The sequence below is a fragment of the Anser anser genome (genome assembly GCF_964211835.1).
Source record: "Anser anser genome assembly, chromosome: 20".
Classification (NCBI taxonomy): domain Eukaryota; kingdom Metazoa; phylum Chordata; class Aves; order Anseriformes; family Anatidae; genus Anser; species Anser anser.
The window spans coordinates 3937432-3962613 of record NC_139741.1 but is presented as its reverse complement, the minus strand read 5'-3'; the positions used below and the strand labels follow the sequence as shown (position 1 = coordinate 3962613).

Genomic DNA, 25182 nt, shown 5'->3' with positions numbered 1-25182 from the left:
TGAAGGTTTAAATTTCATTTTCTTGCTGTTTTATGTAACGCAAAGGCAGGCGATCATTCTCTGCAGAGGCTGGGGAAGATGGCATCTGGTTTATGTTAGTAACATGAATTACAGAAGAGCACATGTTTGATGTAAACCATGGCTTTGCCTTTACTGTATGTGTCGGTGCCAGAATCCAGCAGCCTCGGCTGCTCGGAGGGGCAGGGGAGAGGCTCACTCTGTCTGGGTGTTTTCAGAGTGTCCTGAATATGATAAAAGCTCCCAGCAGCCCTCCTGGGGACCAGTGCGTTGTTCACACAGGCCCAAGCTGCACAGCAGAGACACACAAGGTAAATAGCCGTCGAGGAAGCCTTCCATGTATACGCAGAGTTTCTACCTGTGGTTAAGGAAGTGGAAGATAAAGAGCTGCTGGTCTTGCTGCAGCGTGTGTGTTTCTCAAATGTTTCAGTGCAACGTGGGTGAGCGGGGCAGAGGAGCAGGAGTGTTGCCAAAGGTGCCTCCAGGACCCTCCTGGTGGTCCCACCCTTCTCTATTTGCCTGTATTGCTTTTGCAAAGCCTCATCAGCAGAAGGGTCCTGGAGTGACCAAACCCTTGAGTGTTTGGTTCAGGTTACTCATCCGTGTTGACTTAACTGGGGTAGTTTTGCTGATATGAGCGTTTGGCTGAAGCCCAGTGGGCAGGGGAAATAATCCTCCTTGGAACCCTCCCCGAACACTCCTTCTGGGGTGAGCTCAGGTGCCATCACTGCGCTCTGTTCTCTGACCTCAAACCAAGAATAACTGTTAGGTAGCTTTAAATAGCCATCAGTTTGCTTCTTAATTACCTTCCCATGAGGCAAAAGCTTTCCAAATCCATCTGTCTTTTTCCCGGCCCGCTCACAAACCTCTCCAGTGCCGGTTTCGGCTGAGCTCTGCAGGACTGCTGCCAGTTTCACGGGGACTTTCTGTAAATAAGGTGTCCAGACACGGATACTTCAGCACTGAGTGTGCTGTAGCCAGGGAAACAGTGACAACAGCTTTCCCTTTAACTCCAGCCGCTGTCTCCTTAAATGTCTCTCTTTGTTGTGTGCTGACCTGAAAATGTAAATATTTGCTATTCCCCTGTGCCCTGCTCCCTTCCTCGCCGGCACAGCTCCCATATTACCCCTCTGGTTCTGCACGGCAGGGGTGCTTTTCCAGGGACACTGACCCTGGGATCTGGGCGTGTTTGGCTGCAAGCCCTGCTTCACTGTCACGGTTTTCCCATGCAGTAGGAACCTCTCTGCAAGGACAAAGCGTGATGCACAGAGTCACTTTGAAACACGGAAGGGGACCGGTTCCTACCCTGTGCACTGGGAGAGGAGGGAAGGAGGCTTTGGGGGGAACCTTGTGCTGCTTCCTGGGGGCTCTGGGTTGTTGTTTATCCCTGCACAGGCAATGATTCCTCATCTTCTGCTGATTTTGGAGTGATTGTGGGAGCGCAGCGGCAGGCAGGTGCCTGCCGGTTTGCAGTCTGGGCTGCCGCAGCAGGCTGCCACACTGGCCGTGTCCAAAGCTTTCTGCAAGCAGAGCTAGATGTCACGGGCTCGTCTCATCACCACTGGTGGTTATTCCACCTAAATGAAAAATCAGCTGCATGTAATCTGATCTGCCTTTCCTCAAACGGGTGGCTCTCATGCTGCCAAACATCATCTAAGCCCTCTGTAACTGCACCTCTGAGTGCCCCCTTCGGAGCTGCAGCTCCGTGCCAGCAGCGGCGTGTAACCTGTTAAATGTCCAGGTGACCATCCTGGTGGTTTCACACAGCGCTGGGTTTCCAGATCGGTGTTACTGATCTCATCTCTGGTCGTCTTTGTCTGGTGCAAAGAAACAACTTCCTGCAGTTCCTCTCTTCTGTCTTTTTAATGGCCCTGCTAACTTTGTCTTTTTCCTGAATCTCCAGTAAAACTTAAAAATGCTACCGTTCACCTCCAGCATCCCTCGGTTTATTTGTTGCTGTGCTTCTGGTTTTGCTCTTCGAGTGCCTGCTTGGCTTTCCCTGCTTCCTGCGAAACTTGGACAAGGCCCCGCTGCTCCCCGGAGCTGCCTTTGTTCTCGGTCCTCGCGCCGCGCGTCCGTGCAGCCCTGCCTTCCCTGCTGGCCTCCTGCGCCAGGCAGCCTCTGCGCAGGAGCACGTGCCTTGGGTTGTGCCTGCAGGGTGGGTTTTCCTCTCATTTTTGTAAGGCTGGCGGAGCTTTTCCGGGAGCTGGGACAACAAAAGAACTTGTCTTCCTGCACAGCGCTGAGCTGCTGAGCGGGGAAAGCAGCAAGACGGTCAGACCTCGTGTTGGTTTAGTCCTCCGTTGGCCCCTACAGCGTTCAAAAACTTAGTGTAAGATGTCAGTTGAGTTATTGGCCTTTATTTGGGTTTGCTTGAATGCCTCTATTCATAACCCCGTGCAGGCAGTGGGCTGTGCCATACCCACCTATATTAAATTGCTGCTGGGTGCAGCACTATCTTGAGAGAGAGTCGTTTCTTGTGTCGTGGCTGCTTGGAAATAATTCTCCATTGTGCGTGCTGCTCCTGGGCTGCGTGGTGCCTGCCGTGGATGAAGTCCCCTCTCTCTCCTTGGGGGACTGGGAGCAGTAACAAATACTGTATTCGGGTGGGAATTGCCCCATGTTGTGTGTCTTAGGAGAGATTTGGGGCTCCTGGAAGTTTCCTGTGGGCTCTGTTGAGGTTCTGTGGGATTTGCAGTTGCTCGGGGGAACTTCAAAACCCGTTGTTTCACCCCTGCCCTGGGCTCTGTTCCAGACACCCGCCAGCCGCTCCGCAGCCCGACTGGGAAGTCACTGCCAGGAGAGGTTTCCTGTACCGGGTTTCTGGAGCTTTCTTCTAAGGAGGTGAAAAAACAGCAATAAAACCCGGTGGTGTATTCACTGAGCATTTTGTTCATGGTGATTTAGATTGCTCAGCCAACAGACTTAACGCAGATGAGATTTCCATGTCGGATATGGGTTTTAATATATAAATAAATAAATGTGTTGCCAGGTTCAGTAACAAATCATTTGGCCCCTGTGTTTTCATAAAATGCTAGCCCCATGAGAACCGAATCCATTTTCTAATGCGCAAAGTCAAACTGAGCCCGTCTATGCTAATTCTCATCTAAAGCTTATACAATATTCATTGCGGAACGTCTGATCTGTGATTCTTCTTGATAAGGAAATTCTGGAGTTGTGACTCACGGCAATTACCAGAGCCCCCAAAAGGCACTAAAATAACAAGCGGTGGCTGTAGGCGAGGAGGGAGGGGGGAATACCAGGGCTAGCAGGTGTGGGTGAGGTGCTTAAGGACGGAGCCTGGGAAGACGGGAGAGTGCTCAGCAACGCTCGGGAACAGGGCGGCTGCAGCAGCAGGGGCAGATGTGTTGCAGCAGCCTCAGCCTTCACCACACAGGACCAGAAACGAAGCCAGAGCTTTGTGGGGAGCTTCCGGTGCCAGGGAAAAGGTGAAATGCATGGATCCAGCACGTCGCCCATCTCCTGACAGAGGGAAAATCAAGAAATCAGCCCCAAGTTTTCTGACGTGTTACTGGCGTTCCCCAAACGTGTTAAACCCAGGGTGATTTATCAGAGTTTTGTTTTCTGGGTCAGTTTTGTATTTGCAGCTGGAAGCTCCGGTGGCTGGGTGCTTCGGTGTGTGTGCATATGGAAATCAGGTCAGTAAATGGTTCACATAGCAGATGAAATCACCGGTGGCTGTGGGATAGGTCTAGCAGAACAGCCCGTGTCTAAACCAAGCCCTGAATTTTCCCAAGTCAGCAAAGCTCGTTTGCAGTCCCCACTCCGGTGTGCCGGATTTGCCGGGCTGGCTGGCCAGAGGAGGGGCAGGAGTGGCCGTGGCCTCGCTGAGAGCTGAGCCCACGGTCCCAGCGCTGCAGGCTGCCTGGCTGCGTCTCTTGGATGTGTGATGGGGGTCTGGGGAGAACTGAAGGGCAAGCGTTTGGGACAGGGGTGGGAATTATAAAAGGATAAAGATCCGAATCATGCGGGATGCTGATCATCATGTGCTTGTCTTGGCCGCGGTAGTATTTTGTGATACTTTGTGCCTTGCAGGATCGGGCCAGTGTGAGATTTCCCAATTCCTTCCAGTCTGTTTAACCTCTCCCTGCCTTAGAGCTATTTGGAATACCAGCAGGTAATGAATAAGCCTTTCTGTGATAGAAAATCGCTTTCTTGGCATACCCTTAGGATTTGCAAGCCCAGCCATCACGCTGTTACTGCGCGGCTCTCGCAGCTAACCCAGCGCGTGCAGCCCCGCGCATGGGGAGGAATGTGAGCGGCGCTGTCTGGGCTGGAATGAGGGGAATGCAGCTGCTCGCCCGGACCTGCAGGCAGGCCAGGCCAGACAGACGTCCGTGTATTTCCTAGAGAAATGCCTCGAATTCAGAGGGCTCGTGAGTAACCCACTGTTGTACAAACACAGGAGCGCAGTGCTGGGAGCTGGCAGTGGCTGCAGGGGAAGAGCACGCTGGTTTCTCCTGCGCAGAAAACGGCCCGGTGGAGTATTGCTAACAAATGCGGTTTTTAAAACTAATCTGTGTGCTGAGAGGTGAGGGTAGGAGGAGTTGAGCTGCCTCAGTTTGCTGGCTGTGATTCGGAGGCAGTTGCTGGGTGGAGGAGGTGAGGTGATGCCTGATAGTAATTGGGTCAAAGACCAAGTGACGAGGATCTGACAGCAGCGCCTGGCAGTAACGCTGGCCGCTTGACCCCTGGCTCTCGGGGCCTGATATCAAATTGTCTCCCTCTTCCTTCCTTTCGGGATGTTTTTTTGTCTCCTCGATGAGAGAGGAACGGTGTGTTTTCCAGATGAAGTCACCAGCGTGAGCCACTCCTGTTGACTTTCAGTGCCACTCCTGCAGTTTGGGGGGCGGCCGGGGCAGCCTCGTGCAGGTCAGGGACAGCTGACGGTACTGTTAGTGCAAACCCAGGCATTCCACGTAAAGGCCAGGCACGTCCTGAGAGCAGCACCCTCCTGACATTCAACACCATTCCTTCCCCAGGGCCCTGGAGCCGCGTTGTGGGGGCCTGTCCCAGCTGTGGCTGTGCATCCTGAAAGCCTCCTCGGGGCGGTATCAGATGGGACGGCCACCAGCTGGTGTCCCCGCTGCATGGTGCCAGCCCGGCCGGTCGGCAGTAGGTGCCTTGTGCTAAATCTCAGCTCTGAGCACCTTCTCCTCGCTTTGTCACGCCCAGTGAGCCCCGGGGCTGAGGCCGCGCACTCGAAGCGTCCCTTTTAGGCGAACAGTTGGTACCTGGGCATCCTTAGGGCACCGCTGCTGCTGGTCCTGATTTGAAAAGTGATGGTTGTGAGCAGGTCCACGTTGCATCTGTTCCAACTGAGACAAACGCGGGCTTGTCGAGCAAAATCCAGCTGATTCCAAAAAGGAGCCCCGCGTGTTTGCAAAAACCCCAGCCCTGCGCCACTGCCTCGGTGTGCCTGGCTCGGCCCCTCGCCATGGCCAGGCTCCCACTGATACCCGCAGGTGTCGTCCTGCGTGAGACGCTTGCCCAGGTATTGCAGAGGGGAGGGCCCGGTCTGGCTGGGTGAGTGCCCCTTCTAGGGAGGGCAGCGCAGCGCTCCTTTCAGGCAGGATTAGAAGCAGAACTGGCCCATGCCTTTGCTGTGTTGTCGTAGCACTAAAATATGTGCTTAAAACTTCCTGACAGACCGTTCTTAAGACGTCTGCTGCAGCCAGGCAGGATGAATGAACGCTACGCCCACTGCACCCAAATTGCAGTAATCCCAGGAAGGAAAAAAAGTCCATTAGTGACTGCTGGGAGCCCTTCCTCTCCTCTCCTCTTCCCACACCCACCCCGGCTGCGTTTCCAGGTGCTTGTTTTAACGCAAGGCTGTTGTTTTACCACGTTGGGACAGAATGGTGCTCTGCCCCGAGCCAGGACGCTCGGACACCCCCAGCCCCATCCTGCGCAGTGCCGGATCCAGCAGGTCCTGGAGGATCCTGCACAGCCTCTTTATCTTTGGGAGGGCTGGGGCAGCTCTGCCCTATCCCTCTTTGTATGGAGGGACATATTTAACTGATTATCTCTCCTTTTTCTTTTTTCTTTCCCAAACGAAGCAGAGTGCCTGTGTTCCTCCCTCTCCCAGGGGCTGCCGTTGCAGAAGGAAGGAACCCGGGCCCTCCGTCCCGCGGGCAGGCGGTGCTGGGGCTGGAGGAGGCGCGCTGTGCTCCGGGCCCCGGCTGGGGAAACGAGTCTGGTTGTGTGCCAGCGATCTGCAGCCCAGCACCGGTGTGCGAGGGAGTCTCAGCTTCCCCTGGCTGCCCCTGTGCTGTCCCCGGCGGGGACGTGGCACTGCCCAGAGGCGCTGCTGTCATCCTGCAGGCTGGTGGCACGGCCGGGGAAGACTCAGCAAAGTCTCCTGGTGTCAGCACGTATGCACGCACCCTGAATCTTGCTGTTCTGCTGCACACCTACATCCGTTCGTCGGATGCCTGCTTTCCATCCTAGATTTCAGGCTCTTTTCTTGGCTAAGGGCACAGCTCCCTGTGGTCCCTGTGCCATCTGGGGGACTGCAGTAACGGGGTGTTCTGCGCTCTGAGCAGCTGCTGGTGCAAACACACACAGCTGGAGCTGCAATGTGCAAACCCGTCAGGACTGCGTTTCTAATAACCTAGGAGCCGGCTCCAAGGTAATAAAAGGTGAAGTGATTATCTGCAAAATGGATTTGAAGCGCGGGAGGTAGCCAGCGGCTCCGGAGCTGTCGTCAGAGGGAGGCTCTCGGTCCGGTGGGGGCTCAGGGAAGGAAAGAGCAGCACAAATAAAATGACACCGGGTCTGGCTTCCCCTACTCCTAGCCACTGGCAGGCTGCAGCTCGGGGGTTGTAGAGCTGGGGTGAGGTCTGCGTCTTTGTGTTTAATAGCCCGTGGTGGTTGTTTTTCTCCCAAGAAACGTTTTAACCTGCGTATGTGTTACAGAATTGCTTCCCTGCCAGCTGTGCCTGGGAGCTGGCGGCTGCCTCGGGCACTTTGCTTGCTGGCTTTGCCGTGCCGGAGGCACAAGGTTGCTGACCAGGGCACCGGGGCTCTGTCTGCAGCAAAATTCCCTTTCTGTGAGCCCCGTCCCGTGGGTACTGCGTCCCTGCTGCGTCAGGCTGGGGCCAGCCGTGCCAGCAGAGCCACTGGGGCTCCCTGGCTTTGTTCCTGCTCAGCGTGCCGCTTCCTCGCAGGCCAAGGACCGGTGATGGAGGGGGTGCGGTCGGTAATTGCAGCCTCTGTGTCTGCCTCACCACGTGCGGTTCGGTATCCCGGCCGTGTAACATCCATGGCCGGGCAGACACATCTGCGTGCTGTGAAAATGACTGGGCAATCATTTCTGAGGGTCAGAAGGGAGGTGGGAGGGTCACGGAGGAGTTCCCGGCTGCTGAAACGTGGGGGTTTCTACTGGGAGCGAACACGCCCTGCTTTCTGGCCGCCGCTGCGTGCAGTCCGCCCTGCGAGGAGGTTTGTGTGTGGTGCTGTGAGCTGTGTGTCTCAAAGCTGGGGCGGTGGTGCCTGGACGTCCCAGCTCTGCCGTGCACGCAGGAGGTTTCTGCCCAGTGCTTCTGGGCAGGGTCAGCCACGGCCCGTATGCAGGAACGTCGGCGTCAGGCAGCAGTGACCTCTCCCTGCACTCGGACGGGAAGGGAAGGCGACACCAGAGGCCGTCTCCCAGCTTCCTGCTCTGCCTCCTCAGTCACAGTGCTCTCCTCGGACAGAAACAGCATCCCGGGACCCTGCTTCCTGCCCCGCGAGCTGTGATGGCAGCGTTGAACTGGGCTTCTGCCAGACCTGAGGCAGCAGGACGGATCCTTCCCCCCACGCCCTCCCCGTGTTCATACTTTGGCACTAACCCCGTGTTTTTCTCCCGTCGCAGGCATCCCGACGCTCATCGTGCTGGACTCCCAGGGCGAGGTGATCACGCGGCAGGGGCGGGTGGAGGTGCTGAACGACGTCGAGTGCCGAGAGTTCCCCTGGCACCCCAAGCCCGTGCTGGAGCTGACGGACTCCAACGCTGTGCAGCTGAACGAGGGGCCCTGCCTCGTTCTCTTCGTAGGTACGGAGCCGCGCTGGGGTCGGAGCAGAGTCCTGACGGGGAAGGGTCTGGGTGACCCAGGGGCTTGGCAGCTCGCTGTGTCCCCCGCAGGGACTCGGGAGGGTGACAGTCCTACAGCCTGGCCTGTAAGAGCTGGTGCAGCTCGCAGGGATTTGCCGGAGCCATGCTCGTGGCACGGCCTCGTGTCCGTAACTCTCCTGCAGCTCCAGCCCGCAGTGTGAGGGATGCGGCGGAGCTGCGATTGGCAGCGGAGAGGAGGCGTCACAGAAGGCGCTTTGGTGGTGGCTGCGGTGGGGAACGCTGATTAGTGTTGAAGAGCGCTGGAAATACGCTGGTGGTGGTTGGGACGAGAAGGGCCTTTCCTGGAGCTGAGACCTCAGGCTCGGGGGATGTTTCGGAGGAGGCAGAGGATGGGCTGGGAAGTGCCTCCAGAAGGGGCTGCAGCTCTGTGCTGGAAACCAAAGCTCAGGGCTCGAATTCCTGGGCTGAACGAGGCCGTGGCGGAGGGCAGCTTGCAGGCTCTGCTGCTTCTTGGGTATCCCCTCCCCGTGGGGAGCTGGCTGCAGGACAGAGCAGGCTTCCCCCTGAAAGCTGGTGTCCCTCTGCCACCGGTAACCCACCCATGAAGCTCAGCCGCGGTTGGAAATGGGCCTAGAGCTCATCTGGAGCACAGCTGGGTTGTCCCGGCCCCTTCCCTCCAGCAACAGATGGTGAAATCCCGCCAGCGCTTTGGCTTTGATGGCGTGTGCTCCAGGCACAGCGGCCCGGCCAGCAAGGGAGCTCTGGGTGCTCAACAAGAAGCTGCAATTACCCTGATTTTCAAAGCGTGCCTGTCCCTGGGACGCTGTGCAGGGCGCGGTGGGCTTTGCTGGAGAGCCTGCATCCCCCTGAGCCTGCCCACCGGGATGTGGGGGCTGCTGGGACACAGGCAGGGCTTGTCCTGCTTCCTCACACACCCTTTGTTAGCAAAAAAACCTTTTTCTGCAGCGTTTATAAAGTGGCTCTTACTCTTTCCCATCTTCCCTTTCAGATTTCCTTTTGACCCTGATTATTTATTCAGTAGAACCCAGCAGGGGATGTGAGCACAGAGCCAAAAATACTCTCCTCAAGCTGGGAGGACTAGCTCGCCACGCTGAGTGTGATTGATGGGGGCCGTCGCTGCAGGCCTCTGGAAAGGGTTATTTTCGGCTTGCTCTGAGCGAAGCTTTTCTATCACCTTTCTGCAAACAGCTTGTTGGGAGAGGGCTCTAGAGTAGCTCTCGCTCAGCTCCAAGAGGATGCTCAGCCTTGGTGGAAGCCTCTGTGCTCGGGCAGATACAGCTGGTGCAGCACCGAGGCACGCACCGGGGACGTGGGGACGGAGGCTCCAGGCCAGCCCGTGCCCTGCTGGGAGAGCCCCAGGGGCGTCGTTGCTCTCGGTGGCAATTCGGAGCTCACTCGTCCTTTGTAGCTGCGTGTGCCACTTTGCTACCTGAGCTTTGAGGCCGTAAGTCCGAGGTCGGCTGGTGCCCGGGTAGCCCGGACCCAGCTTTCGCGGGCAGCCCAGCGGGGCGATGCCTGCAGGCAGCAGCACCCCCAGCAGAAAGCGGCCCCCAAAGCCCTGGGGAGGGAGCCGGGATGCGCTGAGCGCAGCGCGTGTGAGGTCGGGGCAGTGTCAGCGGGCTCAACGAGCATCGGGCGGGAATAAATCACGAACGATGCGCGTCCGCCGCGGGAGAGTTTGGGGCTAGGTTAGCCAGAATGTCGAGGGCTGGCCTGGAGCGCAGCCAGCAGCATTTGTTAGTGGAAAAATCAATCAATCACTGCCTAAGCCCCACAGCTCTGCGTATTTATTGCTGTCACCCACGCAGGACAGACCCCGGGAGGCAGCGGGCGGTGTCCTCGGCATCCCCTTCTCCAGGGAGGGAAGCGCAGGCAGAGCTTTGGTGGTGGGCAGCGCCTGCCGGGTGGTTGCCTCGAGGCCCACACAAGCTGCACGCTACCAGGGGACCGGGAGCCCCTTCCTTGCTTTTTATTATTATTTTTATTTTTATTTTTTAATGCTCAAAGTTGTCCCCAAATTGAAATCGTTTCATCTAGGTGCTGTTCAAGGACGCTGTCTCTCTCCTCTTTCCGACTCGGTATTTGAACTTCAGTGGTGGCTGGCATTTGATTGATGTTTCCATCTCTTTCTACTCTACCTCTGTCAAATCAAAGCTGCCTTCACAGAGCTGCTGCCGCAGAGACTCGAGCAGCAAAGCCGCCGAGCAGCCGTCCCAAGGTGGAGGGATGGTGGGTGGCGGGCAGGGGTGGCAGGCAGCCTCAGATCAGCTCGTTCGTTTGGTCTTCAAAACATCCTGATGCTTTTCAAGCTGCAGACCAGCTTTATTTATTTATTTATTTATTTATTGTGCCTGTTTGTCCCCGTGCTTCAGCAGCGGCACCAGGGGAGTGAGCGGTAAAATATTTGGGAGCGGGAGCTGCTCCTCTGTGACGTGTTGCCCTGTCTCACATGAAAAGCGCATTTCAGCGGCTCCCTAATTGCTACACAGCCGCTTGGCTTTGAAGTCGGCGTTGCGCATTCGGGCTCCTGTTTCCTCCGTGGTGCTGCTGTGGGATGGAGCTGCCTGCGCCCCGGCCTGTTGGCATCCGTTTGATCCTAACCTCCTTTTTGTGTCGTCTCTTTGTTTCGTCTCCCCACGTCCGCGCCCTGCAGATTCAGAGGACGACGGAGAGTCGGAGGCAGCGAAACAACTGATTCAGCCCATAGCCGAAAAAATCATTGCCAAGTACAAAGCCAAAGACGAGGAGGCACCGCTGCTCTTCTTTGTGGCGGGCGAGGTAAGCGGGAGGAGAATGTGAGAGCTCCCTGCGAGCACGGGGCTGCGTCCTGCCCCTCCGAGGCCGGGGCACACACGGGGCAGTGTCCGGCAGTTGTGCTGCCGAGCCAGGCCTCTCGGTAGCCGCTGGGCTGGAGCCTCGCTGTGCTTCCTGCCGGGTCCAAGCTGGGTTGGGTGGTGGTGTCCCTGCTCTCCAGGTGGGTAAACTGAGGCACGGAGCCGCTGCAGCCAGCCGGGGACATGGAGCAAAGCTGGACCTGAGTCCTGGCTCAGGCCCCGTGCAGCCTGCGTTGGATTAAAGCAGCTGAGGGGCTCCTTCCCAGGTTTTGCTGTAGATCATCCTCAGCGCTTTGACTCCTGCGCTTGTTCAGAGGCGGAAAAGCCTCAGTGCCAGCGGGGACAGGCAGGGACAGGCCCTGGGAGGCGGGAGGGAGCAGCGAGCTCCCACGCTGTGGCTCCCAGCCCCGTGTGGCCGCTTCAAATCCCGGGCTCCGTGTGTCGGCTGCGCGGGCAGGAAACCCGGCCGGGCTCTGCCTTCAGTCCGTGCTGGCGGCCAGGTTGGCCCCGCCGCGCTTCCCTCCTCGCTGCCGTGCTGCTGCTGTTCTTGCCACCCCGAGCAGCGGGAAGGGACCGAGCAGTGGGAAGGGACCGGCACTCCAGGCTCTTCCCTAATGGGTTGGCAGCCGACCAAAGTCAGCGCGGCGGTGCCAGCGCGAGCAGGCGGCGTGGGCTCTGCCGGGAGCCGGGCCAGGCCAGCCCGGGCTGCCCGGAGGGGGAGAGGCTGCCAGGGCAGAGCCCTCCCGGATTGCTGGAGAGGGGTTTCCTCATCCCGGCTGTCCGGTGAGGAGGAGGAGGGACCTCGGGGTGCACTCGCCTGGCTGATGGGGTGGCCCCTGGCTGTGGGGGAGCCTGGCCCACGGCTGGTTTGGGCGTCCTGCAGTGTGCAGGTGCCTGCCTGCTTCCAGCGGAGGACGGGCTGCAGCGGGAGGCAGCCCCGATCCCATGGGGCTGGGCTGGTTTCTGTGCCGTGATACCAGGCAAAACCGCCTGTGGGGACAGCCAGGGGCTGCCCGGAGAGCAGAACTGCAAGCCCTGGGGCTTGGCTGCCGTGGTGCTGGGTGTTTTGTGGCAGTGCTCCCTCCTCTTGGGCCTGTCCCCGTGTGGAACGAGGAGCGTGCTGAGCCGCCACGCTGCTGGCAGCTGGGTTGGTGTTGGCGATGTGTATGCAGCGAGCTCAGAGCCAGGGGTCTGCTGTTGGCCTTCAGGGGAACGGGATGCTCTTGTCTCCCATGCAGCACTTTGCCCTGCCGCAGGCTTGAGAACTCGAAAGGCTTTGTGCGAGGCTCTAGAAAGCTCCCGGCTCCCCTCCTGCGGCACCCAGGCAGGTGGGAGCCGCTGAGCTGCTGTGCGCCTGCTCGCCTGTCGCGCACGGCCGGCCTCCGCTCACGTCACCGCCGCAGTGCGAGCGGTCCCCCGCAGCCGCCCGGTGCACAAAGGGGCTGCGACGCTGCACCCAGGCTCCCCCCGCGAGGTGAGCCCCCCCCCCACTGCCACCCCCAGCCCCTTCGGCCCCCTCCGCCCGGGCGTTCCCGCTCCCGTGACGGGTCTCCGAGCATCCCAGCTCGGCCCCGTGCCCCTGAATAAGCCCCTTGTTGGGAAGGCTGCTTTGGGAGGGTCCGGGACCTGCCCCCCACCCCCAGAGCCTGCGAAGCGTTTTCCTCCCGCTCGCCGGCTGCAGCTGAAACATTGCCGCTATTCATGCGGCTCCCGACGTCCCTGCGGCAGCGGGGACGAAGAATGGGGAGCATCCGGCACGTCCCATTCATCCGTCACCTCAATAGCCCTGGCTGCTGGCCCCGGGTCTCCGCCGGCCCCAGCGCACAAAGCAGCCCGGCCACGGCCGGAGCAGGCGCCTCCCATTCCTCTCCCGGCACCTTCCAGGCCGGTTTTGCATTGATTAAAACGTTTCGGTTGCTTTTCAGCGATCAAATAAAGGGCGAGGCGTCCCAACACCTCGGCTCCGGGCTGGCCCCAGAGGTAGGAAGCGTCGGGGGCGGCCGAGTGCCCCAGCACCGAGGTCCCAGGCCCGGCCCCGCTCTCCCTTCCCCGCCACGTGGTCCTGCGCCAGAAACCCCTGCAGTAGAAGGGGAGGCGCGATAGGAACCACCCTGCCGGCCACCGCCTCGCGCTGCAGAGCCACCAGCTGCCTCTGGATTCGTTTATTTCCATCGCTCCCGTTGGAAAACGGCTCGGAGAAATGCCTGGTTCCGAATGCCACGCGTTCTGGGGTCAGCCCTGGTGCCCCCCCCGCATCTCCCCGCCGCGGGCAGTGTCAGCTGCGGGAGACGAATCACCCCGGTGCTGGCGGTTGAATTCCACAGCCCCGGCAGTGACAAATGAGTTCTCCCCCTTTGCCCAGAGCTGCGATTTGTGGGGCCGCAGCGAAGGCAGCCGGTGCTGAGCGCGTTGCTCGGGTGTGCTCCGTCCTTCGTGCCCTCAGACCCCATGGGTCTGCCTTTGGAGTCCCGCTGTTGGCTCAAACTTAGCATTTTTGTTCCCGTTTTCTGATCTGCCCCATGTGCACGCCTGAGGCCCTGCGTGGGCTGCTGGGAGGGGTGAGGCAAGGGGCCGCGGTGGCCCCCGGCTCCTCTGGACTCGGGGGGCTGAGGGTGAGGGGGTGCCTGGGGGTGCTCGTGCCTGAAGGAGGGGAGGAAAAGGGGCCAGAGAGGGGTGAGAAACAGCGCTGGGCGATTGCGGGTTCGCTCTCTGGGCAGTGGCAGGGATCAGCGTGGACAAGGGGACCGGTGCCACTCTGCCTGGGGGGCACAGCGGTTGGTGCCGCTGGGGAGAGCTGGCCCCGTCGTGGCGTTGCTGCTGAGACCTCGAACCCCTTGCGTTGGACAGAGGGGCTCTGCGGGGAGCGGCGAGCGGAGGCGGGTGACTGCAGAGCCCGTGAGATCGTGGCTGTGAGGGGGACACGGCCTCCGGCAGTGAAGGCCGAAAGGCGTTCCCCCACCCGGGGGGGTCGGTGTGGGGAGCCGGGGCTGGGCTCGGCGTGGGAAGGGCTGGAGGAGCGCCTCGTGGTTGTCCTGGCTCCGCTGATGGCTCCTCTCTTCCTCTCGTTTTGGCCTGCAGGACGACATGACCGACTCCCTGCGGGATTACACCAACCTGCCCGAGGCCGCGCCCCTGCTCACCATCCTGGACATGTCGGCCAGGGCCAAGTACGTGATGGATGTGGAGGAGATCACGCCGGAGATCGTGGAAGCCTTCGTCAGCGACTTTCTAGCAGACAAGCTAAAACCCGAGCCCATCTAAGGGGGGTTCTGCGCCGACAGACATTATTTAAAACTAGGTCTCTCTTCCGCCGCTCGTGGATTCTCCAGCGTGTTCTCACGCCCGACCCAGTATCCAACCTTCTTGTGGTGCCTTGTTTTACGCAGTGAATCCTTCTCCTAAGCAAACTCCTTGAGATGCACTTTCAGCAGGGAGTCGTTGGCGTTTGGAGACTTCGCTTGTGCTTCATGGTGATATATTCTCTAATAACCAGGCCAGAACTGTTACCGTATCCTTATTTTATACACGGCACTAGCTAGCAGGCAAGTCTTTTTTTGCATGGTGTTCTTCCCAACATATGCATCAGGCAGTGGATGGGGTTCTCGGGGCTCTTTTCTTCTCCTTCTCCCACTTCTTTCCTTTCCTACACTCTCTGCTGACTAAATTACTTTAAGGAAGCAATAAGGAAATCGTCCCTTGCCCCACTTTTCCTTCCCACTCAAGTAACAGTGCCCTGACGAGGCCAAGACAAAGTCTTAACTGCTGACAACCTCTGAAAGACCGCAGCGCAGCCGAGCTTTTCCTCCTCGGGGTGAGAACTTCCTGGGTAGTTTTCCCACCTCCCGCCCCGCACACCGACAGCCTTACGAAGCGTTGGCCACGCACGTCGGGGGGAAGTCCCCCCCTCCGTGGCGCACGGATGTCCCCCTCCTGCCCTGAGCCAGGAGGAGGAACCCCACCAGGCTGCCCTTGATTCCCCGTGGTCTCACCTTTGTGCTCTCCCTGTCCCCTCTCCCTCTCGCTCCTTCTCTCTGGTATGAATCGTCCGCCCCTCTATGTTAGTTGATTGAGCTGTTTTTTCGTAGGTGTGTCCCAAACCCGACATTAATGGTGCTGTTCTTTAAAAAAAAAATAAAAAAATAATAAAAAAATCCCAGTCCCTAGCAGCACAGCCAAGCCCCCTGAAAAGTGACATTGTAAAAACTGTACATGGTGATTGGAACTTTGTAATAAAACTGAGCTAATAACCGAGACCTCCGAGGTGCCGACTGCCGCGTCCTGCTGTCGGGGTGAGGGCGGGATGCCCCGCGCAAAGCACCTTCGCTCGAGGCCGGTGGCTCCTCCATGCCCCCGTGAGCTGCTGTTTCAGAGGCACGGGGAGGGGGACGCAGCCTCGCCGCGCCTGCCTGGCCCCCCCACGACCGCTTCCATCAGTGTCCTGCGGCAGGGCGGTGTCCTGGAGTCGTGCTGAACAGTGGGTGCCGTGCGAGCCACCGCGTTTCCTTTCAGCTCCTTTGTCAGCGGTGGCAGGCTTACAGCCTCTCCCCTTTTATCACCCTTACACCGTAACCCACCCTGGCGGGAGCTGGGAGAAGAAGCGGGCGGTGCGGAAGGGCAGGAATTGTAGAACCTACGCTGCGTTCGGCACGTTTCAGGTTCTCGCGTTCGGTGGTGATTAACTGGTGAGACGCCCGGGAAGCGGCAGCCCCCGGCGGCGCGGGGTGAGCTCAGGGAGGCCGCGTGGGGCCGAGCTGCGGGCAGGAGCCGGTGCGAGCACAACGGCAACAGCGCGGGGCCGAGCTGGGAGCTGCGGTGAGTTGCCGTCCACCTCAGGGTTAAGGGAGCGTGCGGAGCGATCTCTGCCTCGGCTCACGCCGTGCACAGCAGAAGCGCCTCCAGACCCCACTGCCACCTAGCGCGCGCTGCGTCTGCGCCGCGGGCTCCTGCTGGTTTGGGGGCGATCTCGATGTGGTTGTGGTTTGAAGGACAATTGGAGCGAGGCTGGAACCGGGACCGCGGTGTCTGTGCTGTTTGGTCATACAGCGGCGGCTGATTTTTTTGTTTTTGGGCAGGGAGAACCCACACTCGCTCCCCTCTGGACATTGTGGTTCGGGCTCCCAGAGAGGCCGTGAGCGCAGGGCGGCAGCGATGCCGCAGCCGCTCCGGTAGCTGCTGGACCAGAGCGAAGCAGCAATTTTCTGCCCGAGAACTGGGTCATTTGGGGTCAGCTTGATGGGAAGAGAGCTGGAACTGGTCTCTGGAGATAAAACTGGTTGGCTGCAGCAGTTTCAGTCTTGAGCTAACGCCTGCGCAGCCCCTCAGCTACCAGGGTTCAGGCATGGAAGAGGCCGAATCTCTGCGGGTCTCTCTCGAGCGGACGCCATTGATGATTTCGGTGTGGTAACGGGAAACGGGAGCCAGCAGAGACAGCGGGCTGGCGGTGAGCAGCTCGTTGTGCGCCTCACAGCCAGTGCCGAGGAGGCTTTTTTCAACACACAGCAGGACAGGTGGCAGCCAGTGCTGCCGCAGGAGCCGTCCATCGGCGCGCAGCTGTCAGCAGAGCTGAGCATTGCGCAGCCCTGGGTGGGAGCCCCCGCTCCTGCACCCGTCGGGGGGGTCACTGGGGCTCCTTCCCAGCGCCCCGGCCCTTGTTCCCCTCCGACGGACGCTCGCAGCGAGCAGCAGTGCCCGCAGCTCGCTCTTCCCACCCTTCCCGTCCCTCATTCATAATTCATCCGCGCTGAGGCCCAGCTGCGGAGCTGCGCACAGGCAGCTGCGTGGGGCCAGACACTGCCACCTCCCGGCAGCGGCACGGGCACGAGTGCCGGAGCTCGGACACCCTGCAGCCAGACCCAGGGAGAGCTGGGCTTGGCGAGCAGCTCCTGGCACCGGGTAGGGCACGGGCTTTGCGTAAGCACGGGCAGGACCTGCTCTGGTGGCCGCCACGCAGCCTTCCTGACCCCCTAAACACCGCCTGCAGCCGGCCCTGCTGCCCCCCGACAAGCAGCGCAGGAGCACCGGGGGGCACAGCGCCGAGGCTGTGAGAGGAGCGGCATCCTGGCACCGACGGAGCCGTGTGGGGCTGGTGTGAGCACAGCTCTAACCCCTCTGCCACCCTGGGGAGGCACGGGGCAAGCTCTCATCCCCCCCTCAGCACACAGACAGGTAAGCTGGGGCCCCGAATCCGCTCACGTTTCACTTGAACTTGCATGGAGCAAGTGGGGCTGGCCCCGCCTCTGCCAGAGCTGTTTATTGACATAATTTACTTGTTTATTACAAACCAAACAGACCAAGCTGCTATTTTATTAACTCCTCTGGGGAGTGCCAAAGGGAGAAGATGCTGCTTCAGCACCCAAGTCTCGGCGGTTCAGCCCCCTACAGGGAACTTCTGCCTTTTGTCTTCCTGCTTGTTCCTCTGCAGCAACTGCCTCCTCCCTTCAAACAGCACGATGGCAGCAGCTACGGCGGAGTTGAGGCTGTCCACGCCAGGCACCATGGGGATGACCAGTCTCTTCCCACCCGTGCTGGCTGTGAGGTGAAGCGCGTCCGGGCTCAGGCCGTGGGTCTCTCCGCCAACCACCACCGCCGCTGGAGCCCGGATCCAGCTCTCGTAGTAATACTGTGCGGCGAGCTCCGGGGCGCAGCCACCCGCCGTTCCCTCCCCATCCTCGCGTTCGGGAGGAGCAGCCTTGGGTTTGCATTTTACGGGAGCCTTGGGGCTGCCAGAAGCGGAGCCAGGCCTGCCGGCTCCCTGCCACACGGGCTCTGCCTCGGCCTGAGCGCCCGGGTCTTTGTGGTCGGCCACGCAGACCTGGACGCCGGCAGGGAGGTTGCTGGGGACAGATTCCCAGTCCAGGTTGGCGATGATGGGAATGCGAAAGTGAGCTCCCATGCCTGCACGAAGCACCTTTGGCTCCCATGGGTCCACACACCCTGAGAAAGAGGGGAGGAAAACAGTGACAGTGCAGCAGCCCTGACAAAGGCTCAGAAAGTGCTGCCCACAGTGAAACCTGTCTGTGCTTGACACTGCTTAGAAACTCCATGGACCAACATCTTTAAGCACCTGCCCTCCCCCACATTTGTCACACTAAGCGCTTTTTCCCCCAGAGAAAGGCTCTCACCTTTGGTGAGCAGCACTTTTTCACACCCTGCTCCGGCTGCAGACCTCAGAACAGTGCCCAGGTTGCCTGGATCCCGGATGTTGTCGCAGATGAGGACCACCGGCACTGAGCTGGCGAGCTGAGCAGCGGGGTAAGACATCTTGGCAGGGTCAGGCTTGGAAAAGATCCCTGAGGAGACAAAGTGCTGATGAGCTTCTGGGTAGCGCATGCCGAGCAGAGGACTGTGTCTTAGCTGACCCAGGTTTCCCTGAAGATGAGCTAGAGAAAGCCTTAGGAAAAACGCTGCTTAAAGGAAGTTTGTGAGGAGTTTGTCACTTCACAGCGAGAACTGTTTCCCAGCGGAGCGTGAGCACCGTGCTATTAAAAACGCGCATTAGCACCTCTGCTGGCTCTAGCAGCCACTTTCCCAGTCATCGCAGCAGGCCAGAAAGAAGAGAGCTCGCAAACCATGCCGCTCCTGACACAGTGCCGGCCTGCCTAGGAGACGCCAGTGCAGAGATGGTTGTTATCCCCTTACTGAGTGCAGGATCAGTTTCCCTTTGAACGCTGCTGCGATGGCTCCTAAGGCAACTCACCTATAACCCCCTGCGGCGTTACGACGTCAGACCAGCTCCTGATCTCCTCAAACTTCACCTTCACCAAGCTGGCTCCCTTTAGCCGCGCCTCGGGCAGCTCCTTCAGGTGCCCGGCCGAGCTGAAGAACAAACTCTGCGGCACGGCCCCGGCCTCCAGCGCGTCCCTGACGAGCCGCAGCCCCTCCAGCAGCACCTTCCCGTGCCGATCCCGAAAGCTCCGCGACTTGGCGACGGTCACCACCTTCCTGGGGGCGAGGAGGGGAGAAAAACGTGAGGGGAGGAAGGCGGCGGGGACCCCCGGCACCGCCTCACGGGCGCCCGCGGGCCGCGCCTCACCCCAGCCTCCTGTCGCCGGGCGCCGCCTTCTCGTACCACAGCCCCGGCCCGGCCGAGCTCCGCTCCACGGCCGGCGGCCCCACCGGGCTCCGCCGCTCCTCAGCCGGCTCCTCCCGCGGCGGCAGGACCCGCACCGGGCTCCGCCTCAGCGCCCGCACCCAGCGCCGCCCCCTCGCCGCCCCCGCCCCGCCGCGCCCCGCCGCCCGCCCGAGCCCCAGCGCCGCCATCTTGCGGCACCCCCTTCCCCCCCCCCCAAGCCCGTCAGCGCTGCGCCGTGACGTCATCGCGCGGGGACGGCGGCGAGCGGCGGCGGCGGGGCCATGGGGGCGCGGCGGGCGCTGCACTTCGTCTTCAAAGTGGGCGACCGCCCGCGCAGCGCGCGCTTCTACCGCCAGCTGCTGGGCATGAGCGTGAGCGCGGGGGGCGCGGCCCCCGAGGGCGGGAAGCGCGCGCGGCCCCCGAGGGCGGGAAGCGCGAGCGGCCCCTGACGGGAGCGGCCCCTGACGGGAGCGGCCCCTGACGGGAGCGGCCCCTGACGGGAGGACGGTGCCTGCCCGGCACCCCGGGCAGAGCCGTGGGTTCTCCTCAGCCCGGGTTCTCCTCGGCCCGGGTTCTCCTCGGCCCGGGGTTCTCCTCGGCCCGGGGTTCTCCTCGGCCCGGGGTTCTCCTCGGCCCGGGGTTCTCCTCGGCCCGGGGTTCTCCTCGGCCCGGGGTTCTCCTCGGCCCGGGGTTCTCCTCGGCCCGGGGTTCTCCTCGGCCCGGGGTTCTCCTCGGCCCGGGGTTCTCCTCGGCCCGGGGTTCTCCTCGGCCCGGGGTTCTCCTCGGCCCGGGGTTCTCCTCGGCCCGGGGTTCTCCTCGGCCCGGGGTTCTCCTCGGCCCGGGGTTCTCCTCGGCCCGGGGTTCTCCTCAGCCTGGGTTCTCCTCAGCCCGGGTTCTCCTCAGCCCGGGTTCTCCTTCCGGAGGCCCCACTTAACCGTTTTCTTTCCTCCCCGCCAGGTTCTGAGGCACGAGGAGTTTGAGGAGGGCTGTAAGGCCAGCTGCAACGGGTGAGTGCCGCGCATCCCCTGCGCTGAGGTCTCGTTTCTTGTAAACCCTCTGTCAGTTGTGGCTGGCTACGTGTCAGTGCTTTTTGTGTAAGTTAGGGGTTTTTAAAAAAAATTCTTCCCTTGCAATTGGCAGTGCTGGCATTGTGTGTAGATAGAGGGTTTACATTGGAACACAAATATTGCCGCGTTACATCTGCAATGTAACACTGATCCTCCATCGTAAAATTGTTCTTGAACTTACACTCAGAATTACACTCAGTTATCTACTGCCTTATAGACACAAGGCTTGAGTGAAAAATCCATACTGGCAGCCCCCGAGGCTTCTGTCAGCCCCCTTCCCATGGATGACAGCACTCTTGCAGCCTGTCACTGCTTTCTTTTCCTGCTCTGTCAGAGGTTGGACTAGATGATCTTGGAGGTCTCTTCCAACCTAGATGGTTCTGTGATTCTGTGCTCCTGTCATTCCAGCCGAGGAGAAGCGGGCACGAGCAGCATGTGAGGTGTTAGCAGGTAGAATTGGCTCTGTCACCCGAGCAGGAGCAACAGCCTAAGAGTACGGCTCCCGGGGGTGGGAAGGTGTCTGCTGCATGCTGCAGGGTCGCCACGAGCTGCCCCAAGAACTCTTCAAAGCATCACCTCCTGCTCGCTTAACGGGGGGGCACCGGATTGGTGCTGTGGCACCAGATTGGCTGTGGCCTTTGTTCTAGAAATGCAGCTCTTTGTTGAAATATTAATGCTTGCAATTCTTGGTGTTTATTTCTCATATTCACTAAAAATAAATGTGGATGTTCTAGCCCTTATGATGGAAAATGGAGCAAAACAATGGTGGGCTACGGGCCAGAAGACAATCACTTTGTTGCAGAATTGACTTACAACTACGGTATTGGAGAATATCGCCTTGGCAATGACTTTTTGGTAAGTGCCAAACTTAGCAAAATCTCTATCCTTATGATAAGCTTTTTTATTTTTTGTTTAGGAGTCTATTCCATACGTAGCTTGGAACAGTTGTTTTTTATACTGTTTGACACTTTTTATTCTTGCTTTTGTAGTTGTCTCCAAACTGGAAGAGCAAAAAGTAGAGCAGCTTTGTGTTCACTTAGGGTCCGGGAAAGGCTTCCTTGAGCACTTCCCAGTTCGTGGTTGCTGTGCGTAGGACGGCTGATGTTTGCTGGCAGATCCAACCTGAAATGATTTGCTAAGAAGGATCATGCTGTAGAAAAACATACTTCTATTTGTTATTATATATTTCCTTGTGTTTTTTTGTTTTTTTTTTTACTAGCTGATAGTCAGCAAAGATCTCATTTCTTCTACAAAAATTTGTAGTGTATTTGCTTATTGTTTCCCCTGAGCTAATATTCTTCCCCCAGTTTGAAAGCTGTCAAGAAACAGGTAGTGGACAACAAATACCTGCCCAATCTGGTAGAACAGTTAGGAACTTGATTATTTTTTTTTCTGTACATTGCATTGACTCAGACTTTTAAATGCCTTTTCCTTTGTTGTGAAAGAGGGCTAGAGTAATGCATTCCACATATATGGGAGGTGCAAGCTTAGAATAAGCTTATTTTCTAGGAGCGAGATACCTGCTTCTCAGGAGATCGTGGGGTGCATCTGCTATAGAAAGTAATCCGGTTTGTTTCTGGTCGTTTGTAGAGGCAGACTATTGAAAAGTAGGACTTAGCACTATCCACCCTGTCTGCGATGGTCAGATCTCCTTGACCACAAGCACAGGTTGGAGCAACGATTGTGGCCAGTGGGGCCCCGAGGGTGAAAGCGATGCAGAGTGAGTTCTCCCCACAGGTGCACATGACGGGGAGGCGCAGTGTTAGTGCGGCTGGGCAAGTGGCTCCATGGCCGTTGTTGCTCCAGGGAATTGTGCATGTCTGTCCTGTTCTTGGCAGGGCATAACCCTTGTGTCCAGCCAGGCTGTGAGCAACGCAAAGAAGATGGGGTGGCCCCTCAAGGAAGTCACAGCTGGTGTTTTTGAAACCGAAGCACCTGGTGGTTACAAGTTCTACCTGGAAGACAAGGAACAGCTAAAGCCAGGTGAAACGTACACACTCGCTCTTCTTTGTGTTCTAAAGAGATTTGTGAGTGGGGTATTAGAATTGGCTGTGCATTTGTCTCTGGCATTTTATGGAACAGGAATGTATTTTTATTATTTCTCGGTTGCTTTTCTTCTCAAGAAGGTAAAACCGCAAGTTTACAACTGCAATGTATTTGTAACTAATGCTCAGTTACTGCAATCTTACAGATCCTGTGCTGAAGGTAACCTTGGGTGTCTCCGATCTGCATAAGTCCGTTAGCTACTGGTCTGATTTGCTTGGGATGAAAATATATGAGAAGGATGAGGAAAAACAAAGGGTCTTGCTAGGCTACGCGGATAACCAGGTTAGTCCTGGAAAACTTTCCAATTCTTTAAGAGTTGTGTGTCATAGGAATCTCTCGTTTTGTGAGAACAAAGTCTTAAAGGAAAAAAATCTCTAGATAAAAGCAACTGTGAACTTAACTCTTTGCACTGAAATTAAATCATTGGGGCTCATAACTGCATTTTGCAGCTAAAAGCTAGGGTTTGCTCTGAGTGATTCTGGCTCATTGGGTAATACTTGGATGGGCAATGTTGAAATTGTCAGCCACAGTGAAAAGCTGGAGGTCCGTGCAAGTTAGGCTCTCTTGTTTTCTTTCAGTGTAAGCTGGAGCTGAAGACCGTTGGAGGAGCAGTGGATCACGGGACAGCGTTTGGGCGGATTGCCTTTTCCTGTGCAAAGGAAGAGGTAGTAATCACACTTCCCTTGCTCTTATTGTCATCCAGCTGACTAGTGAGAGATTAAGTTCTAGTATTAGCAAAGTATCTCAGATGTGCACAAAATAACACTGAACAGATAACTTGGTTATATTTCTGGCGGTAGGAATGCAATTAAGTTGCACGTAACAGGAAACTGTAGATGAGAACAACCTGACTGCTTGTGAGCTTCATCTGACTGGGGTTGACGTTGTTTGTTTTCTGTTTAAGTTGCCAAACATCGAAGCACTGATGAAAAAGGAGAATCAGAAAATTTTAACACCTCTGGTTAGCTTGGACACACCCGGCAAAGCTACAGTGCAAGTGATTATTCTGGCTGATCCTGTGAGTAGTACTGGAAATAATAAACTCAATTCCAATTTCACTCTCCCAGTTTTCTAACTTACCTGCTGTCAAATTTGGTTTAGGATGGCCATGAAATCTGTTTTGTGGGAGACGAAGCGTTTAGAGATCTGTCCAAGGTGGATCCTAATGGTGACAAACTGTTAGATGATGTAAGTAATAGACTGACATTTATTTTCATCCTGATTAGAGACACTTGTAGAATCTAATTTTCTTGCCACAAAGGCTCCTTTTAGTTCCACCTGGAGTTTTATGAGAAGCAAGTGATACAGTGGCTTAGCTCGAGCTGCTGTCCTACTAAAGAAAACAAATCAATTTTTAAAGTTCACTTCAGTGTCCCAGCTAGACAATGTTCTCTGGCCTCGCTCTCAGGGCAGCTGGCGGTGGTGTGTCCTGTTGGACTTGCCAGCAGCACTCGTGTACCTTATGAAAAATGACTTGTGAATTGCAGCGGTAACATCAGTGCAGATGAACACCCTGCTGAGGGGCTCTGGTAGAGCATGAGCTCTGTGGGAGGATGTTGAAACTCTTCCTGTTTTATTGCCGTATTACCAAATCATCTGTTTTTGCAGCAGCAGAGAACGTTGGTTTTCAGTGCCCGTTTTCATTGCTAGTATATGTACAAAATAGTTTCTCCATCAGCATAGCTTTCCCCGGGATTAGAGTTTCTCCCAATCAATCCGGTTTTGTAGGACCGAGTGTGGGCAGCCAGGCGTTTGGCTGACTCAGCTGCAGTTCTGAACATGTTCGTGCTTTTCTTTGTGCAGGCCATGGAAGCAGACAAGAGTGACTCGTGGTTTGCTGCGCAAAAGAAGAAGAAGGCGTCTGCTTAGCTGGAGAAAGAGGCAGGGCTGGCTGGTCATTCGTGCCTTGGTTTTTGTCTGAGCAAAATGCCAATCATCTGTGACGTGTTGCATTGCCCCTTCAAGTGGGAGGGCGCAGTAATGTCCCATGCGTTTTTTTTGTTTGTTTTACGCTTGTATCTCTTGTTGCTGCTCTCTCCTTTCAAGCAAATGTCATGTGCTGCTCCATACTTGGGTGAAAATTAAGGAATAGGTTGGGCATGTGGCTCCCGAACAGGAGCCATCAGCTAGGAGGAGAGCCTTACGTATTCCTGGGGTGATTATACTTGAAAAAGAGCCTGCTAGATTAATTAGAATATCCAGTTGTGTAATTAATGGGCTTTAGCTGTCCCGATTTGCGGTTTAGGGCAGAGACTTTCAGGCAGCCGTTGCAAAGACCCCGCTTTGGTGGTGAGGTGCCAGGTGAGGGGAGGGGACTCATGGACCACTCGAGCACTTCGGCTGTCGGAGCGAACGCCTCCCTGAGAGCACAGTCCTTATCGTGTTGAAGCATGCGGCTCTGCTGGTCTGGAACAAGCAGCAGCTCCGTGCCAAGGTGTTCCCCAGCTTCCAAGGTGAGGTGTTCGCTCGAGAAGCCTGTGGTGGATCTCACTGGGATTGTGCTGCACAAGGTTGCTCTGGGCTCCTGCACGCGGAGCGTCTCAGGTTCCGGGCGTGTAACCGCGCTGTGCGTTCCGCCGAGGCGCCAGCGGGCAGCTCGAAATAAGTATGTAATGGTTTTGTAATTAGCTTTGCTGTGGAATTACCCTCGGAAATAAGAGTCCAAGGGATATTCCATCAGAATGAAATCACTCGGCTTTTGCTAGTGGAACAAGAATTGGGGGTGTGGGGGGTGATTACCCACACGGTGCGTGTCGGGTGCGCTGCCTGGTTTTTAACCTTTCTTGGAGAAAGCCTTCAGTTTCACAGAAAAAGCAGGCAAAAGTCAACAGGGTGAGCAATCACTGGGACGTGTCGGTGCCTGTAGCGAATGTGCTGAGTTTAAAGGGGGGGAGGAAAGCCCTCGCTGTGATTTTGGTTTACCTTTCTGATGCAGTTGACTGAATCACAGAGTGATCAGGCTGAGCCTGAGCTGCGCTGGCAGTCGGCCTTTTACATGAATAAAGGTGATTCGTGACGAGGCTGCGCCTCCTGTCCTTCCAGCCCCCC

General features: G+C 57.6%; 3 protein-coding genes across 6 annotated transcripts in view; 2 read left to right on the top strand and 1 right to left on the bottom strand.

The window, feature by feature from the left end:
• NXN (nucleoredoxin) overlaps nt 1-15201 on the top strand; it is a 56858-nt gene extending 41657 nt beyond the window's left edge. For both annotated transcript variants that reach the window (XM_083806374.1, XM_083806375.1), the window contains exons 6-8: nt 7895-8074; nt 10770-10894; nt 14029-15201. In XM_083806374.1, coding sequence (XP_083662500.1) covers nt 7895-8074; nt 10770-10894; nt 14029-14211 — 488 coding nt within the window. In that variant the 3' untranslated portion in view covers nt 14212-15201. The remainder of the gene's footprint in view (nt 1-7894; nt 8075-10769; nt 10895-14028) is intronic.
• A 1997-nt stretch (nt 15202-17198) lies between these two features.
• Nucleotides 17199-19237, bottom strand: MRM3 (mitochondrial rRNA methyltransferase 3). 2 transcript variants are annotated; one of them, XM_083806376.1, is made up of 4 exons: nt 18983-19237; nt 18647-18891; nt 18072-18239; nt 17199-17883 (listed from the first exon to the last, which is right to left on the bottom strand). In XM_083806376.1, exons 1-4 carry the CDS (start codon nt 19207-19209, stop codon nt 17318-17320), a joined length of 1206 nt encoding a protein of 401 aa, XP_083662502.1. In that variant the 5' UTR covers nt 19210-19237; the 3' UTR covers nt 17199-17317. The 2 variants fall into 2 exon arrangements, with proteins under 2 accessions (XP_083662502.1, XP_083662503.1); XM_083806377.1 differs by having other exon boundaries at nt 19019-19224.
• Nucleotides 19238-19241: 4 nt separating this feature from the next.
• Nucleotides 19242-25154, top strand: GLOD4 (glyoxalase domain containing 4). 2 transcript variants are annotated; one of them, XM_083806394.1, is made up of 9 exons: nt 19242-19392; nt 19979-20028; nt 20823-20943; nt 21927-22071; nt 22280-22416; nt 22713-22799; nt 23039-23152; nt 23236-23322; nt 23938-25154. In XM_083806394.1, the coding sequence occupies exons 1-9, from the start codon at nt 19303-19305 to the stop codon at nt 24001-24003; spliced, it is 897 nt and encodes a 298-aa protein (XP_083662520.1). In that variant the 5' UTR covers nt 19242-19302; the 3' UTR covers nt 24004-25154. The 2 variants fall into 2 exon arrangements, with proteins under 2 accessions (XP_083662520.1, XP_083662521.1); XM_083806395.1 differs by lacking the exon at nt 19242-19392 and adding an exon at nt 19538-19556.
• Nucleotides 25155-25182: the final 28 nt, after the last annotated feature.